At 39.3% G+C, this 19,580-nt stretch overlaps 3 protein-coding genes across 3 annotated transcripts in view; 1 reads left to right on the top strand and 2 right to left on the bottom strand.

Annotated features, from left to right (window-relative positions):
• The window catches only part of RhoGEF64C (Rho guanine nucleotide exchange factor at 64C), a 126,063-nt gene extending 108,882 nt beyond the window's left edge, over positions 1-17,181 (bottom strand). Inside the window, exon 1 of the mRNA XM_089260159.1 lies at positions 16,460-17,181. The gene's annotated coding sequence lies outside the window, so the exon portion shown is untranslated. The remainder of the gene's footprint in view (positions 1-16,459) is intronic.
• Positions 7,930-10,920, bottom strand: LOC108652591 (uncharacterized). The gene has a single exon (XM_089260176.1). The coding sequence runs from the start codon at positions 10,613-10,615 to the stop codon at positions 10,292-10,294; it is 324 nt and encodes a 107-aa protein (XP_089116302.1). The 5' UTR covers positions 10,616-10,920; the 3' UTR covers positions 7,930-10,291.
• LOC108652590 (uncharacterized) lies at positions 14,077-15,709 on the top strand. The gene is made up of 2 exons (XM_030390929.2): positions 14,077-14,268; positions 14,333-15,709. Exon 2 carries the CDS (start codon positions 14,391-14,393, stop codon positions 14,835-14,837), a length of 447 nt encoding a protein of 148 aa, XP_030246789.1. The 5' UTR covers positions 14,077-14,268; positions 14,333-14,390; the 3' UTR covers positions 14,838-15,709.
• Positions 17,182-19,580: the final 2,399 nt, after the last annotated feature.

Below are 19,580 nucleotides of genomic sequence, written 5' to 3'. Positions count from 1 at the left end.
TATGCTGCTGTTTGTTATTGTTGTTGGCTTTCAATTTGTTGTTAAATGCAATAAAAGTGCATTTTGCATTTTATACTGCAATCCATTGATTGAATGCGTCGCATCGTTTTACCCAGAGATAGATAGAGAGAGAGAGAGAGAGAGAGAGAGAGAGAGAGAGAGAGAGAGAGAGAGAGAGAGAGAGGGAGCGAGCGTAGTCCCCCTGACACACATACATATTCCGATAGGGCGGCTGCACTGTGTCTGGCTTGTCCTTTCATTTGTATTGTCTGCCCCTTTGACGTCCTTGCTTTCCCCCTTGCGTATGCGCAATTTTAATTATATTTTACGTCAATTGTAAAACGGGCGCAGCAAGAAAACCATTTTTCATTTAATTAATTGAAAAATGTGTATGTGTATGTGTGTGTGTGTCTGTGTGTGGAAATGCCAAAAATTGCATTGGAAGGGCGCAAAAAAAGGCAAACCAACAAAAAACACACACACACACAAACAAAACATAAAAGGTAACCATGATAGGTCTTTGCCCAGATATAAGCACACCGATAAGTTGGCAACCCTTTCCCAAAATACCTACAAAAAGAAATACGTACAAAAAAAATAAAAATGAATTGTGCTCAAGACAAAGGCGAATGGCATATTTTTCGCAAAAGTTCATTACGCCCAAAACGAAATGCGACGACATCGTCATAATAATTGTATGAATATCTTTCGACATTTGCTCGAGTCGAGTCAACGCCCATTTTGCCGATTTTGCCAGAGTCATTTGGCTGGAGATTTCGGTTTCGCAAGCCGCAAAAGTCGCGACGCCCAGCCATGCAAATGAGTTGCGGCACAATCTGTAATTCACCAATTCATCTAATTCAACCTGCTAAAACAATGCCATAGACAGAGAGAGGGCGAGCGATAGACAGAGAATGGGAGAGGGCAGAGGGCGAGGGATCAACAATAGCTGCAACAATCTTTTCAGCTTGCAACATATGCAGTCGCAGCTACATATGCTCTGGTATCTATTACATGCCAGCTACACTTGAAGAAACAGCAATTTACTTAAGACTAATCTGAATAGACTGGAATTCATTTAGCCTTGGTAAAGTTGGTAGAAGAATAGGATAGAACGAGTCTTTACGTCAAGACATGAATTGAATAAGCTGTGACAAGCTAGCATACAAAGAAAAGTAAAAGGAGAGAGGGGCAAAAAAAGGCACAGAAAAAGGGCAGGAGGAAGACAGAGAATACATTCAAAGACACAAAAATCTGCCAATAGGACAAATTGAAAAAGAGATAAAGGATTAAGGCTGTAAAGAAAGAGTGCGAGTCAAAGCAAAAGGGAGAGAAGGGAGAGGCAGATAGAGGGAGAGAGATACAAACATATTTATGAATATCCATTCAGAGATCTTTTAAAAATGTATGGTAAAAGGCAAGGTAAGTGAAGGAAAAAGACAAAGAGATAAAGAGAAATTGAAAAGAGCAGAGCGATACCGAATATGCGCCTCTGAGAAAGTACATGAATTAGAGAACCACAGCGAGAGAAAGAGATTGCCATAAGAACGCCATCAATCTGATATCCACATGGACTTAAATCACTTTAACATATGCTAAATAAATAAACATGTACATGCATATATAATTGCCAATGACCAAAAGATAAATCTTCTTCACATTAATGAATATTCATTCTACAACAAGATTATCTATTCGCAGATACACATAAAGATATATGCCTTACTTCTGTATAGAATGAGTCAAGCAAAATTTATGGTCTGATGTTCTTTACAACCCACATCAAGTTCGTTCTTGAATATACTTAAGTAGGGTAGCTAAACATGAACTAAATTTTAAAACATATCTGCACTGGAGTGGTGAATTAATTTTAAAATATTTACTATAAGACATCAACTGGAACTGAAACATATTTTCATTTCGAAAATATTTCAAGCGACACAAAAGACCCTTTCCACACACAATTTCACTTCATCTTTAAGAATTTCACGACCTTGTGCTCAATTTGAGTCTATTCTCTGAGTGTAGGTTGATATATACTATGTTAGCTAAGCTCACACTTTGACCAGTCGCGCGTTACATTCTTGAGTGCATTTCTTGGCAAAGTGCATCGAGATCGAGCAGCAAACATTACAAGTTAATAAAAGTTTTAAGCTTAGACACTGGATTTTTCTTGTCTTGTTGTTGTTGTTATAGTTGTTGTTGCAACTAGTTAGCCCTGCTTGTAGCCGGGTCCATTGCTCCAGTGGGACAGCTCTGATGGGGCTTCATAAATTCGTACTTGAGCGGCCAAGTGTGACGAACGAGATTACAGAAATCTTCTGGAGCAGATCCATTTTTCATAGCCGACAACTTAGCTAGCCAGCAGCGCGCATTCAGCTGTCTTCAAGCAACATACAAATATCTGTGTATCTATAGCTATCTGTGCGTGTGTGTGTGTGTGCAACAAATTGCTCTTGTGTTAGCTATTTGCTGTCATAATAGCTGCTACCTTTTGTACCTTTTTTGCATTGTTGCGGCCATGCTTTGCTGCTCTAGTTATCGCACTTGCTGCTGCTGCTGCTGCTGTTGCTGCTCTTGTTTTCTGCTGTTGTTAGGTCTCTGTAATCGAACATCAAAATGCGAAAATGATATTCTTACTGCCTTGGCCATTGTTGACCAATAACGACAAAAGCCGCAACGAGCAGGCAAAACTGAAGGCAAAACCTATTCAATTATTCTTTGCATATTGAAATCAGACAAAGCGCTGGCAAAACCGAGCGAGGGCTGTTTGTAAACTATGTGGCAGATGGGACAAGGCAAGCTGAGGGAGAGCATAGTTAAGATGAATATCTGTAAGAGTATACATAAACGATAACTAATAGAAACTTAATAATTCAATGAATATACCTATTCATATAAAAATCAATCGAAATATATTATCGATATATGAATATGTTATCTAAATTTATATACAGTAAAATAAAATTTAATAGTTTTGTCTAAACGTTCTTTAACTCATACTCGTGCTCATCTATACTAGTCGATATTTGCTTTATCGATAACTAAGATTCAATTAACAATCGAATGTCAATCGATGTGCTCTACTAATGACATTCCTCAAACAGCTCAAGTTTACCGCAGACCCAGTCAATGCTCTACTCGCAGCTGCTGCACTTTTGAGGCTTCCCCCATGAAGGCATGAAAAAAGATTACATTTTCTTTACAGGTTGACTCATTTACCGCAAGCTTGTTAATAAATGTTTTGCACCCGAAATTACTTGCACAATTTATAGGCATAAATTACAGGCGAACAATCCAAATTATAACCAAAGCCAGAGATAATAAGATACAGAAAATATGTATGTATAGCAAGACAAAAAGCAATTGTCACATAAAAAGTGAGTCTCACGTAACGGCTATAAATACGACAACAATGCCGAGCAGGTTAACGCTGCGTATGAGTTATATTCGGTGTTGTAATGCGGCGCGAAAAATGCGACAGCAACACAACAAGCAACAACAATCAACAAGCAACAACAGCAACAACCACAATAAATAAACTGTAACATATGCAAATGATGATGAGAAGAACCGCTACGATATCGTTTGCTGTTTGCTGTTCGCTGTTCGCTGTTCGCCGTTTGCTGACGACATTCGATGCAGTCCTTGGCTTGCCTCAAATGAATATGCAAAAATGACAGCAGATGGGGGAGAATGGTGCCAGCTCAGTCGCTGACAGGCGATAACGATAACGATAGCAGCGCACGTGCAGAGCACACACAAAAAGGTCATAAGGAAGTCGGCTTAAGCTGACGTAGCAATACTCTGCTTATAGCCCAACTGCTCGATTTAGTTAGGTAAGAGTAAGGGTTTAGTATAGTTTATTAATAATTGATTATTATCGATAGTTTGATTATGGATAATGGCAGTAATGTAGAGTCACTAAGTTAGGTAAGGCTGAAAAAATTAAAGCTGAGCGGCTTTAGGGAGAGTAGTATGTAGGCACAATGGTATTTAAAGAGGTCCAGTAGAGGTATGGGTGCATAGATACGCTCAACACACATACATTTATACATTGAGACACTGGAATATTGGTTTATCGAAACGTTGGTACATTTGGAACACATACATTCCGACAGAGCTACTATGAACATTGGGACATTGAAATATCAATGCATTGGTATACTACTATATATGGGCATATCAGTACAGAAGAACAGAACCATAGTGCCTAGGCCTTATGCCATATAAATTATTGCTGTCTTTACATTTCAGTCTCAATCAATCTTATCCTCCACAGAGTCCTACCAATTTCTATAAAATTCATTTATAGAAAAGCAATTTCATTAATGTCCCTAAAGCACAGATAGCTAGAACCACATTGCTAAACACCTACACACACACACACACACATACATTACACACGTCAAAATAGAGCATAGGAAAATGCAAGCGAGTGTAAAAGTGGAAGCATTCGTAATTGTTTCGAATTTCAGACTCGTTGCCAAAACTCAAGTTGGAAAACGAAACACAGAATAAAAACTGAAAACTTTATCGAGCGTCATTTTGTCATCAAAGCAAGCAGCGAAGCTCGACACGCCCGCACAGGGCGACAATAAAACAAAAAGCAAGCTGCAGCAGCAACAGCACCAACGACAACAGCAGAAGTACCAGCAGCAGCAACAACAGCAGCAACAGACACGTCAACAACATGCGGCGACAACGACAGCGACAACAGCAACCCAACAGCAGCAGCAGCAACTCGCTCATATTGTCAATTGTACAATTCCCAGGCAGCACACACATACACACGGCTACACCCACAATACACACACACACACACTCTCACACACATATGTGGCTTTCAGAAAGTTTTTTAATAAAATTAAATTTAATGCTTCCAAATGCTCAGCGCTTGGTTTGTTCGGTTTCATTTTGCAGCAAATTGCATTACAGACGCCGGCAACAGCAGCAGCAGCAGCAACAACAACAACAGCAAGAAGACGACAAACAACAACAACAACAACGCATGCAAATGAGCTACAAACGCCATGCAATGCATGCATAAAAAATGAAAACGCTTTAAATTGCAGCCTGTAGATGCCGCCAGCCGTCTGCCGCCTGCCGTCTGCCGCATGTTGCATGCCACATGCCGCACGCTGTTGCCACGCTGCCTGACTGCCGGAGTCAAACAGGCCGCAAGCAGCGCTTGGCATTAAATATCCATAAGTTGCGCCTGTTTCACCAAACGCCTTGGCATAGGGCGACATTTTAGCCCGCCCTCGTGCAAATATGATTAAATATTGTAAATGCCAAAGCTATGAACAGTCGCTGCACACACACACACACCAGCCAACAGCAACAACAATGCAACAGCAGAGCAACAACCAGTGCAACATCAGTGAAGTAAGCCAGTTAGCCAGCACCACATTCAAAGCTCAAGAGACGGCGCAATCGGCATTTGTGGCGAGCGAGCGACAAAAACCCACGCCCACAACAGCCTCCCAAAATGTGGGCAGCAAAACAAGATAAGGAAATGGGAGCCAAAGATTGTTGAAAGCGGAATACTCTAGGAAATAGAAGTGGTATACTAGAGGAGAATATATGCTATAGATAGATATGTAATAGTGTGCAGGGTATATGAGAATTAGCGGCGTAAAGTGGGTATATGAAAAGAACTTTTGTTCTGCGTTGATAATAATCGTAATCCCACATGCATTTGTATATCTAGCTTTCCGTTCTATCAGAGTCTAATTCACAGGCAGAAGTATTATCTGATAATTACTACGTATTCCCTCTTTAATTCTTCTTTTTTTCGAGTTCTTATATTCAAATATAATTTCCATTCTTTACTTCTCACATATTCCACCACATATCACTTCTTCAGTCCCCTACATCAGCTAGTCATGGCACCCTCCTTGCAGTGTATTTAAAGTGGTTTGCCACACCTTAAAGCCTTTTGTCGTTTAGCCTATGGCTGGGCACTCTTTTCGTTGCAGTTCGCCAACCGCACAGAGCTGCACGAAGTTCAGGTGGAAACCACAACTAAAATGCCACATGGTAGGGCAGCCTCTACCTGACCTCTCCCCCTCTCTCGCTCTCTCTCCCTGCCAGGACTCAGAGTGCAATTATGTGGCCAAATTGTAACTTGGAGTACGCACATATTCATGGCTTTGGCCAGGTGAAATGGTGAAATGCTGGACTCAGATTCTGTTTGGCATTCGACTTGATTTATTGGCCATTCGATGGCCAGCAAACACCTTGAGGAAAATCACGTAGTGCATATTTTAATTATAACAAGTTTCAATATGGTCTGTAACAGCCAGGTAGGAGTGGGCGTGGCATGAATGAGGGGGGCTACAGACAGACCAAAATGTCGCTGCCACGCGAACCAATGAAAGACCACTAAAAAGTAATTGTAGTTAAATGTCAAAGCGACAATTGTTGCTGCTGTTGCTGTTGTTGCTGGTGTTTCTGTTGCTGTTGTGGTTGTTGTTGTTGTTGTTGTTGCTGCTGTCGTTTTCAACTGAAATGTTCATAAAGTGAATGGCACAAGCAATACAACAGTAACAGACACCACAGCAACAACAACTGAAAGGTGGGCGTCAGGTCGCTTGGTCGCTTGTTATATACCAAATACTCATTACAAGTGTAACAAGCGGGTATGCACAGCGTATGTAAATTTCATGTAACGAACAAAAAAGGAAAGTATATTTAGCGATAGATTTTGCAGCCAAAAATTAATATCGATACACACATAAAGAAGAGGCTATGTCATCATTTGATATATATCTTAATATAATAATCATTAAGACATACTTTCCTCATCTAGACTTTAGCTCTATATAAAACAAACCCCAAAATGTTCTTAAATGACAGAAAAGGCAAAACTATTATTGAATCTAATCCCTTTACACATTCAAAGCAAACACCTAAACCACTTATAGACACTTACAGAGTATTTCCCCGTCCATCATTACGCTCGTTTGGTTTTGGCAATTGGTTCAAGTAATAGAGTGCTGTAGCTAAATGAGGCTTAACTTGCAATGACCACGAACGGACGTTGTTGCTCGCTCGCAGATGGCAGTCGAGCAGAAGACGTAGACAAAGGTAGAACTGGAGAGGTGGAGAGAGGGAGTAAGTAATAAGGGGCCAGAGGACGGAGCAACGGAATTCATATCAACTGAAATTGTGTGACAAATCGACAAATTGCAGGCAATGTCAACGAGGCGGCACAGGTTCGTTACAGACAGGCAGAGTGTGGGGCAGTTGGAGGTCTGTAGACCTGGGCGACAGCTCGGGATCGCAATCTTTGAGCCAGACTAAATATGCTAATTATGCGTTAATAAGCAGCCGTTGCTCTGCCTCGATGGCAACTGCTGTTGCTGTTGCTACCGCTGCTGCTGCTGCTGCTTTACGGGGCGTGACATGCGGGTTGCCTGTGTAACTGTTGCACGTATTTGTTGACTATGTATGGTAGCATACACTTAGGGAATAGGGTATGACTAACTGGAGTGCGCAGATAATTAGAATTTAAGAGCCAGTGTCTTATACGTAAATTCTGAATTTTTTATTGTTAAATCTAATTTCCAAAAATAATTAAAAAATTTTTTTCATGATAAAAATATTCTACACCCTTAGCGAAAAATACAATATAAATTCGCATATAGAATTTATATAGGCTTTAAAAAAAATTTATAAATATTTAATATCAGAGTCTTATTGAGAATAGCTTCATTAACTATTTAGATTATATTGAAAAAGAAATTTTAATCTTAAGGCAATTATTTCAATCTTATAAATTCTTGACTTGCACTGCGAAAAAACAGCCGGAGGCTTGCAATCATTTCGATAATTATTTTTTAGCTATAACTAAACTATTAAGCATAGTAAAAAATAGTAATATTATTTTATTTAAATTTGTTTTTTATACTTAAGTCACAACAGAATTTTTTATAAAAAAAAAAAAAAAAACAAATAAAATGCTTATTTTAATAACTACTAGCGTTGTACTATTAGGCATTAAATTTATTAGCCTGTTTGGCATGCAAAACAAAAATGTATTTCTATATATTCCAAAGCAAGATGCAGTCATTTCTAGGCCAATTGCAATCAAGTTTTTCTGCAAGTGTATTCTGGTACATATATATATAGATTTTTATAAATACATATATATGTAGCTGTATGTACTGTTAGTGGTTGGAGATAATTTGCTGGCCGGTTGGCTCTTTGCCATTTGCCATTTTGCCGCGTTGCGTTGTCGGCCCACAGAATCATTGCGAAAATTTGTTGCCTCGGGCCTTTTTAGCTTTAATTATGAACAATCAGTTGTTGCTCGAGCGCTATAGCTGTTGTATTTGTTATCGATTGTTATTGCTTTGATTTTGTGGTTGTTCTTGTTGCATGTCAATCAAAGGCGCTCAAGTCGTGATTTGATGATTTTGTTGCTGTTGCCTTTTGTTTTTAGCCCATTTGTCAAGCAGAACAGCTTTAAGCCCAACTGTCCTTCAATATGATATCGCAGGCGGGTCGTCGCTGCTCTGACTTTTATAATGCTATGAAATGAAAACAAAGCATTTAATGATACATAAATACATGGCTTACGGCCAGATTTAGGCGTTGAGAGCTATCCAATTGCGGAATCAATCAAATACAAATAAAATTCTTATCGTTATTGTTGCTGCTGCTATTGCTGTTGTTGTTGTTGTTGCTGTTGAATAAACTCATAAAGCTTAATTAAAGATCCAGCCAAAGTTTTTGCTTATTTACTTTTGCCCCGGGGTCGCAGCGAGTTCAACAAGAATCTCAAGCATCTCAAATATCTGTATTTATGTAGTCATATACGTATTTGTATAAATATGTATTTGTATATGCATGCACATATATAATCAAGTCAATTATTGTATCAAGCTTGATATTTGCAATTATTTTTTTAAGCGCTGGCGCCAGACTTCGTTTTGGCCCAAATGCCGTTTGCGCTGGAAGCTCAAGTTTTATTACAACATTTTTTGGTTTGTTTTTTTTTTTTTGGCCACAATAAATTTAACAATGTCACGTTATAAATTCTGCACAGCTCGCTGTTAGCGTTGACTGCTCTTTATTTATATCGTGACTTTGTTTTTAGTTGCTAACTTTTATTGGGATACTCTAAGCCGCTATGCGGAATACCAATTTTCTCAAGGAAAATGTTAGGTTAAATTAAAATTGTGGAAGTCAATAGCTTTATAGATTATTAAAAAGAAGTTTTGATCAGCAATCTGTTGACTATATCAGAGACCTGTATTGGAGTATTTGAATGTACGATTTCTACAGTTTCTGTAAACACGATTTTAGGTCTTTAGGCTTAAGACTTTGGCTTGTTTTCTTTCATTTATCATTCAGTCATTAGGCCCTTGATTCTAATGCCTCATTGAGAGAACTTTTACAATACATAGTTCTTTCTTGGCATTAAACAGCTTCAACTCTATTTCTTCAGCTATCAGTGCATAACATATTCGTCTAGTCTCTGTAAACTTCGTTTTTTTGTTTTGTAGTGGGCTTAAATCAACTCTGATCTTTGCGCTCTCTTCAACTCGCTACTCGCTTTGGCTTTGGCTTTGGCTTTAACTTAATTTATGCAGCGAACTTGTTTCGATTGCTGCTACAACAGTCACTGTTAAATATATATAAATTAATATATATATACAAAAATATATATACATAAAAAATGTAAATATATATATGCATATATTAGTATATACAACAAATTTAAATTTGATTAAATTTTGGTTTCGTTGCGTTTTTTAATTGCATTGGCAATTTCTAATTAAGCTGTTGACCACCAAAAAAAGCACAAATATATGTATATACATGTATATATATATTTAAATATTTGCAACTGGTTGGCGGCGGGGCAGCGCCTCCCTCTCAGTCTTCTGCTTTCTGGCTGTGGCTGTGGCGTTTCAAAATTCATTTTGGCTCAGCGCTTTAGCCATTTACTTTTGCTCAATGCAAACGACTTTTTTTCGTATTTCGTTTTGGCCAAGTCTCTAAAGTCTGAGAAGTTTACATTTTTGCCTTTGTGCGGCGTTTCTTGATTCAGCTACCAGGTTATATATTTATTTGTCTGGCTTAAAGCTTTTCTCTCTCTCTCCCTTGCTCTCTCTTGCTGTGAATAGACGATCGAATTGACAAGTTTTCGAAATCGTTTTAAAGGCTGAATCTTATCGAAGTTGATTTATTTACAAAATTTGTTTATATACAATATATTTCTTTCCCTACGCACTATCTACATCTATTTGCCACTCTATCGCTCTCTCTTCCTCTCGCTCTATTGCTGCTTGGCCAGTTTGCGTAGCTTGGAGACATTGTGTCTCAGTTTTCGTTTGAAGAGCAGCTCCCGATTGACCGCCTTTAGATCCTCCATGCTGCAGCTCTTGATGTTGCGCACCGTCTTCGAGATGAGCTCGTCCGTGATCTCGATCTTGGTGCGGGATAGCCGCAGCAGCCGTCGCTGGCGTCTGGCCAACTCCTCGCGATATAGAAACAGATGATACGAGACGGTGGGTTTCAATTGCTTTTCCAGCTCCATGTCGATATGTTGTTGCTCTGTTGCCTGTTGTTTGCCAAGTGTTGACATAGCAACACGCAGCATGGCTTATATGCCAGCGATCGAAGCTACCTGTCGTGGCCTGGCCGGGTCTACCTGTGCCTGGCGCACCTGAGCGCCCAGGCGCCGGCTGTTTGGCTGGCAGGTCAGGCAACTGTAAATATTTGTGCCAAAATATTTCGTGGCTTAATCCGGCCTAATCCACTTTGGATGCTCGCTAACCGTTTATGCTTACCAGTCATAATATGAACATCATCGCTATGTATATCCATACGCAAACACAGCAGCTGCGCATGCTGCCAAGCATGAACGAACCTGTCGAGTCAGCGAGGGCACCAAAGAGGACGCTCGACGGCTTAGTTAATATGGAAGGAAGTAAAGAATTGTGAGAGGTGAGGAGAGGAGCCGAGGAATTTCGAGAGGCTTAAAACACTTTGAGAGTGTTTAGATGGAATTACTGCATCCAGAGATTTCATTCAGAAGTGTTGCTTAATTGTTAATATTTTATAATATTATTATTACTATTATTAGAAAGTATTGTCAACTGATCATATATTTATATGCCTTATAAATCAAGCAACAATGAAATCATATATAAAGCTTACTTCATTCAACGGGTATTCAGCTTAAACATAACATCACATCTTCCCATTGTATATTCTGTCTCTCTCTTTCTCTCAACATCTTTCTGGCGCAACTTCTTTGTAATTCGGTTAAGTTTTCTCTGTTTCCTTTTGTGAACATGTCACCACACATATATTTCCATGTGCTGCATTTTCTGGCGAGTCATTAGCATAGCTGCAGTCAACAAAATGTTCGAGAACTTGCACAGAATATTGGTTGAAAAATTCCTCTTGCCCTTCTTGCACTTAACAACTTCCAGGTAATTCATTAAGGCTTGCTTCATAATGAAATGTGCAAGCGGCCAGAGGCGACAGTGCAGAGGTCAGTGGGCAGCGAGCAGAGGGCAAATGGCATCGGACAGAGCAAAAGAGAGGGAGATGGAGAGTAAGAGCGAGAGCATACTGTATGGCATTTGGTTTGTCAGGTCACAAATGGCATAATCCTTTTATAATTGCGTCCAGTAGCGAGAATGTAGAAAAACAAAAGGATTTCGTAGCCAGGATTAAGAACTTGGGAAAGACCACGCGCCGGCTTAGGCAAATGCGTCGCATCAGCGTTTTATGAGCGGTTGACCGGCCGGTTGACCCGGAGGCAAAACACGAGAGAGGGCAGGGCGATGCGCAGTGCGTACACGTTTCGTTGCTGTGCAGGTAGGCAAAGGTCAAAGCCAAAGGCTAGCGGCTGTCTGCCGATGCAGGCGGCGGTAGGCAGCCGCTGCTCTTGACAGCTCGCAGACAGCTTCCAATTCAACGCGCTCCACACTCCGGCTCAATGGAAACAAGTTGGTTTGTGCATTCAAAAGTTATCGCTCGGACAATCACAATTATAATCAAGTCAACAACAACAACAAAAATCATTGTTGATTAAGCAACGTTACGCCTGCAGCGCTGCTGCTGCCTCCGCTGCTGCTGCTCTTTTCATAGATTTTCATGGATTTTCATTTACATTATTGGGGATTTGTGTGCTTTTTTTGGGTCATTCATCGTCTTCATCGTCCACCGCTGCGCCTCGCCTCGAGCGCCCCGCATTTAGCACCATCTCAAAAAATAAACCCAAGCAGAGCAGAGCAGAGCAGAGCGTCTTATAATATTTGTATTTGTGCAGACATATGGGCCCTAACAAGGGACAGCGCTGCGGACAGCACTCGATGGAGCCCATTAGCATAGCTTAACTGTATGAGACAATATTTAACTGCTAATTGAAGAAACTCAAATACTCTAACCAACATATTCGTAAATAGATGATGGTAAATATGTTTTGGTATCATTAAAGCAGAGTTTGGCATGGAAAAAAGACATATTTGCCTATGGATGATGGTAAATATTTTTGGCAAAAATGAAGTAGAGCTTGACATGGAGAGAGCTGGGCTTATATATATGTAAAAAAAAATATTTAAATATATTTTTCGATACTAAAGCAGCTTAAATAGAATACAAATACATAAATCAATTTACTTTATCAATTGTTTCAGTCTTAGACACTCTAATATCTTACTTTAAGTGCAAGCTCTCTCCCTCCTATAGTTTTGCCTCTCCTAAACCCTATATATTTCTATAAATCAACTAACTCACCACATCAAACTCTTGTTAATCTAAAATGCAGTCAACTCAATTATAAAGCCTAGCAAGCCCGCCCTGAAGGGCATTCCAGGTATTAAAAATATATATTTAAACGTTTAAGCGCCCTACTCGAACTTTCACTCCGAAGTGCTTAGTGTGCTCTATATATGTATATATATACATATATATATATGCATTACATTGTTATAATTGTTATTGTTGTTACGGTTAACGTTGCTCGCGTTGCTGTTATTGTAGGCTTAATGCAGCTGAGCATATTTGAAAAGAATTTTGACAAGTCGCAGCGCTTAGCGCTTGAAGTGAAAGACAAACAATGAAGCAGCAGGAATTTTCACTTTTCTTTTTCCATTTTTATCCATTTTATTGTGCTTCATATAAATTTCGGCAAACATTTTAACATAATTAAGTAGAAATTTAGTTAATATGCGCATTTAGAGCAGTCTGCAGTCTGCAGCTCTGTCGGCAATCCACAGCTCAATTAAATTAAGTGAAAATTATAATCGTGCGCTAAAGTAAATTTTAATTTCGATGGGGCCGAGCCGCAGTGGGCTGGCATCTGGGGGGAATGAAGTGGATTAGACAGGCAATGCTTGGACTACATTTTGAGAAATTCTCGTTCATAAATAAATATTTAATAAGCACTTCCTAGTGCGAGGGTCAAGCGCGTTGCGAATAAATTCTGTAAACTGCATAAATAGGATTTCTGCGAAACAAATTTAAGCGCATTTATTAGGCCATGGGCAAAGTGCCAAGAGGCGGGCATCAAGCTAATAAGAGTTAAGACCATTCTGAAGGGGCATGAAAAATATTTACAAAAATTAAATTGCTGCGAATGGAGAAATGAATTTTAAATAAATTTGATATACTAAAGGATGATTTTTTAGGAATATCAAATGATATAAAAAAAATTTACAAAAATAATGCATAAATGTAAAAGAAGCTAATTTTAATTTATATATGAATATTCATATGCTGAGAGTCAAATTCAGGCTACCTGCTGCTTCCTCACTTAAAATTTAAAGTCCTTACATGAAGCCAAAAGTTTCCTTTCTAGAACGTTCCTTTAATAATTATCAAACATCCTCCCACAATGCAACTAGGCAGGGTATTTGCTAGTTGTTCAACTCAAACACGTTCACTTTTATGCTTCACTTCTGTGTATTTTAAAAGCCGTGAATTTTGTAACAGAGAGCGTGAGAGAGAGAGAGAGAGAGAGAGAGAGAGACAGCGAGATAGACTCATGTATTTATGCAAAGGTCAAGCCATAAATTTGTTGCTGCTGTGCAATAAACAAATCAAAAGCAACCCACACCCACACATCGGCACACACACACGCACAAACACCAGCTTTGCGATTGCTGTCGAAACATTTAACAAGATTTGTAAGAGACGAAAAATTGGGTTTTGCCCAGGCTAACAACAAGACGAAAGCCACAGAATTTATTTTTGTTCAGTTTGCACGAATCACAGGTAATTACGCGAACAGGTCAACAGGTAACGAAATCACCGCTACACATATAAATAATCCTGGTAAAGTACCAAAGGACATCATTCACAGCTCAGCCTGCCTAGCAGCGACAGCAACAGTCCCGACAGTTGACGAGCAGCTCGCAATTATGGAAAGCCAAAAGAATCACAGCCACAATCATCGTCGCGGTGCTCGTCCCAGCGTTGGCTACTTGCTCTTTCAGTATCAGAGCGAATTGACGCGCCGGCATGCGGAACCGACGCGGCTCTCCCGCTGCAAGATACACATTATCGACGGCCTCGTCTCACGTACGATACGACAGCTGAAGCACTGCAGCGTCGAGGAGCTGCAGGCCTGCAAGCGGGAGCTCGTCTACAAGGAGCAGCTGCGGAACGAGCTGCGCAGCATGCGACGCAAAAAGAACAGCAGTACCAAATCCACTTCCACTTCCACTTCCGGTTCCAGTTCCAGTTCCAGCTTGAGCAGCAGTTCCGCCTCTGCCACATCGCCTGTGAAGGCTCCCACTACCCCACCAAAGCCGCGCAGCTCACACACCAAAAAGGTCGTGATCTTTGGGCCCGAAATCTTTGTCTAACAAATTCATTTCAAATTCTTCATATTTTATGTTTAAGTGAGTTTCGTAATTAAGTTCTGCTTTAAGTTCTAGTTCTAATATTTTGTACTTAATTGTTGACGATTAAAAATCAAAGAATTTTGAGTTACAAATGGAAAAACAATATTTTTTACAATTGCAAAATGGGAAGGGAATAATAATAGGCATCTTTAAAAAAAATCTGTCAAGAAATTAATAAATGCTTTAATAATACCTTCAAAGACCCTTAAATTTCCTCTTGTCTTTAAGAAATTTATACCTTAACCTACCCTTACCCTATTCACTTTCCCGCATTGTCTAGTAATTTCATTAAAATCCCATTTCCACTGCCATGCAACAATACTCTCTACTGGAGCATGCGCCAAATGTCAATAAGTAGCACTCTCTGTTTTGTTGTAGGAGTGGAAATTCCTGTTCTAAAAGCCAGTTTCGTCTAGTCTAAACTAACTAACCAACCCAAAGCAGAAAAACTAAAAAGCAAAGCAAAAAAAATGTGTGCCGCACAGCCAAATGCCAGACAGACTAGTGCAAAGAGTTCCCACGAAGAATGAGTCGCAGCCTCTGCTTAGTAAAAAACTAAAAAATAAAAACAAAAATTGGCCAGCTTCAGCTTGAACCAACGGCGACCAATCGAGGCGGCCCGCAGACAGCAAAGAATGCGGCTTAAAGTTCAATCGTGCAGCAACAAGTGTTGTTGTAGTTGTTGCTGTTGTATTTTTTGTCGGTTGCAAGAGACCACAATATGAAAATCGATTCAAGCAAACCAAACTGACAATCAAACGAAACTCCAACTGGGTATTCATTTTGGGAAAATTATGATGCTCTGACTGAATGAATGCGATATGCAAATCAAATCGTCTTCCAAAAAAAAACGAAAAAGAAATGTATTAATGGAATATATTAGACTGGGCAATGGAGAGAAAATGCGAGAGAAAATAGAGATCTCGACTTCAGTATTGACAATTTGAAAAGAGTTAAGCTGCAGTTACAGCTATGGCTGGTTCTTCTACTCGTTCTTCCTGTAGCGCCGCGTGTCAATTAAATAATCGAACTGTTATATCCAGTTGAGCTACAGTTAACGCACGCTAAGTGGAGCAGCCAAGCATTGCAGTTGACAATTCTTTTGATATGTAAAAGATATTTAAACTCGAATTTTTCTTTAAAAACAAAAAAAAAAAAAAAAAAAAATTTATATGTATATAAAAAATTAAAACAAAAATTTTAAATTATCAAAAAATACATATTATAAATTATAAGACAACTTAACAATAAAAGTTGAATTAAATATATATAACAACATTTTTTTCTAAGCAATATAAAATTTAAAATCAAAAATAAGAGAGTATTAAAATTTGGGACCATATTAAAATTTATATAAAATTATTTTTAATATATTTTATGAAAAGACTACTTTATTATCCACATTTCGCATTTTCCTAAACCTTTCCTTAAAATATAAGCTTTACGAACGAATATGCACAAGAATTCTTTTGTTTTTATTTATTTATTTTTTTTTTCTATTTTACTGTAGTATTTCCTGTAGTTGCAGCTCTAGTTGCTATGCATAAACATAAATTCATCTCTCTCTGTTGGCATTTACATACCTCTTTTATTTAAGTTTCATGTATTATTCCGCTAGTTGATGCTGAATACTGTTGCTATTGTTGCTCTGGCTGCTGCTGCTGTTGTTGTTGTTGTTGTTGTTGTTGCTGTGTTAGCTGTGAAAATTGGTTGCTTTCTATTTGAGCTTGTATTCTGTAAATATTTATTTGTATTTTGTGCAGACAGTGGAATTATGAACACAATGTTAATAACTTGGCAAACAGAACTTGTGCCGTTTTTTTTCTTTCAATTTTTTTTGAACACTTTTTTCGAGCACTTTTTAAGTGAAATTTTGCTGCACTTTTTTATTGCCTTTCTTAGCACGCGCGAGAACAACAACAACAATTGGTAATAATAATTTTTGAAGGCGAACCGAACTGATCGGATCGGAACGGAACTGCACGCGCAGTGCAAAGCAGACGCGACGTCAATTGGAGGCGAAAACAAGACGAAAGCCCGAAAATGCAAATGGTAACACGCACACAGGCACAGCGCCACACGCACACACGCGTTGATAAACAAAAAAATGCAAAGAGGCGACGCTTTAAATTTTCTTTCTATATATTGCTTTTTCTTCTCTTTTCATTTCTTGCTTTGTTGTTGCTTGTAAAACGTTCGTTCTTCGGCGAAGAAGAAGACGCTACGCAGCGAGTTGTAAAACGAGAGATGCCCGCGATCAGACCGTTAAGCGCGGACAGTTCACTGACGAATGGCCAAAGTTTTCGGCTGCAGCTGAGCGCCAGCTTAGTTGTTCGAAAACGAGTTCGAAAGTGTCGCAGCTCGAAAGAGCGCCAAAGAGCGAGAGAGCTTCGCAGAGAGCGCACGTCAATGATCTCAGGTTTGTGACTAGAGTCTTTCGTTTAGAATTTTTTTTCTCGCTCAGCATTTGATTTATTGTTTAACAATAACTGTTTATTGCATTGTGCGTTTTAGGTAGTTTTTTTCGTGCCTGTTATTTTTTTTTCTCTTCATCTTCTTTTTTTGGGCAGCATCAGCGGCCTTTACAGTGAAGCCAGACAAAACGGAAAACCGGAATGGATTGACACACATTTAACAGCGTTTGTTGTTGTTCTATCGTTGGCTTTGTGTATTATTGTATTATTTATATGTGATGACAGTAGCTGAATAAATTTCAATACATATGCATATATATGGAATTTATCATTTACAGTTGATCAAACAAAGCTGTGATGAAGCTAAGGCTAACATAGAAATATTTCTGTAATACTAATACAAGTAGCTAAATTGCAAATTAACCTACAAAATCTTAATAATTTTTGTAGAACTTCATTTTTCTCCAATTTTGTTTGTTTCTTTAACATGTTTCTATTTCGATGACCTGTGCTGTGCACTTAGCTTTCGCTGCGCTCTCGCTGTATACTTTTACTCTCTAACTGAGCGCTGCTCTCACTCTCTGACAACTCTTCTTCTACGCTACCTTCTTCTTCTTGTTGTTGCTTACTCTCTCATAGTTTGCTCTGTTTACTTCGGCAATTGCCGCATTAAGTTTTTCGTGACGCTGTCGTCGTTTTATTGCTGTTTTCAGGTTTTAGTCTACCCAATGACTTCTTAACGGTTCGCCACTTAATGCTTCGCTTTTTTCGTTTGTACTTTTCGCAGTCGCTTTTTGTCGCTCACACGCTGTCCCCCTCTTGCGCTTACCCTCTCTCTCTCTCTCACACACTTTTGAATTGCAGCTGTTATTGTCATTTTGCTTTTCAGCTACAGCTTTAGCAGAGCTCTGCGGTTTTCCTGCGCTTCTGCTGCTACGATTACATCCCTCTCTCTCGCTCTCTCTCTCTCTCTCTCTCTGTATCTTCCTTGCTTATCACACAGATCTTGTTGTCAACATTCGCTGTTGTTGTGCCTTTGCTTTTTTCTTCTTTTATAAATTTTTCACGTTGCATTTTTCCTGGCCACGCTTGTAGGGCTGCCGTCTCGGCGCTTCGCCTGCTGACCGCAAAAGCCAGCTGCCGATATGATCTGATTTATAGACGCAAGTAGTTGAAGCCGGCTCGTTGTCATTTGCTCAAATATTTATTTAAAATTTTCACAATTGGCAGTTGTTACAGTTGCTGTTGCTGGCCCACTTTTACTCGACTGCCTGATTTCCTCCGATCTGATAAGTTATTAAATGGAGCTCAGAAGTACGCAATGAATTTGAATTGTGATTAGACGGCACCCAGGCTACCCAGCCTTTCATTTTATAAGATTTAATTGTCATAAGATCAATTTGCTTTTTACTCAGTTGAATTCAGATTTTCTATTCCCCCTTTTATTTATATGAACATCCAATTTATTTCCTGCCTGAAAGTAGGCAACACATATTTGCTATTCCTTAGCTGAGACGCAAACCACTTAACATAATTGCCATCAACTGCAACCCGTCATTCTCTCTCTCTCGCTCCCACTCACTTGCATAATTGGATTTGTTTTTTGCGCTGAATGGAAGTATGCAATTGATTTTGGCAGCGCTTAGCTGATACACACACCATTTACCACTAATTAGTCGACATTTTCCACTGCTGCGTGCGATTTTTGTTTGATCCATGCGAAAATCAACAACGTTGCAAGTTGTTATTGGCCGAGTCTTGGTTGTTGGCTTTCGTTGCGTGTTGCTCTGCTGCCGCATGAGTTCTTAATTAGCCCGCAATGAGTTGCCAATATGCTATTTGGCAAGTACATATTCTCCCTCTACTGCTGACATCACAAATTTGTGTTTTTGTTTTTTTTTTTTTGGCGATGTCTAATTACTTGCCACGCCCCCCGGGGCCCAGCCACCTTGCTCCAGTTTTTGCTTAAAATGCTATTGTGGCTTGTACCTTCGTCTAATTGCAAATGCGAACGCTTTTCATCTAATGCAAAAACTCCGATAATGAGCCCAGTCGACTGCGCCTTGTTAATTTGTGGAGTGTGTGTGTGGGCGCGTAGGACGTTCGAGGGGGGCGGCGTGGCAGCCAAAGTTCAATAATTAACCAACATGTGCGGAAAATTATATGGCCACGATAATTGATCTGTTGTGTGTTGGTGTTGCCGCAGCGTTAACTGCCACAATTAAATTCAATGCTGCACGGACCTAAATATGACAGGCGAAACAGTCAACTGACCTAAAGAGAATATCTC

The sequence above is a fragment of the Drosophila navojoa genome, chromosome 4 (genome assembly GCF_054131105.1).
Source record: "Drosophila navojoa isolate 15081-1374.11 chromosome 4, UAZ_NAV_1.0, whole genome shotgun sequence".
Taxonomy (NCBI): domain Eukaryota; kingdom Metazoa; phylum Arthropoda; class Insecta; order Diptera; family Drosophilidae; genus Drosophila; species Drosophila navojoa.
Note: the sequence above shows the minus strand (reverse complement) of the source record. Positions and strands in the feature narration are given on the sequence as shown.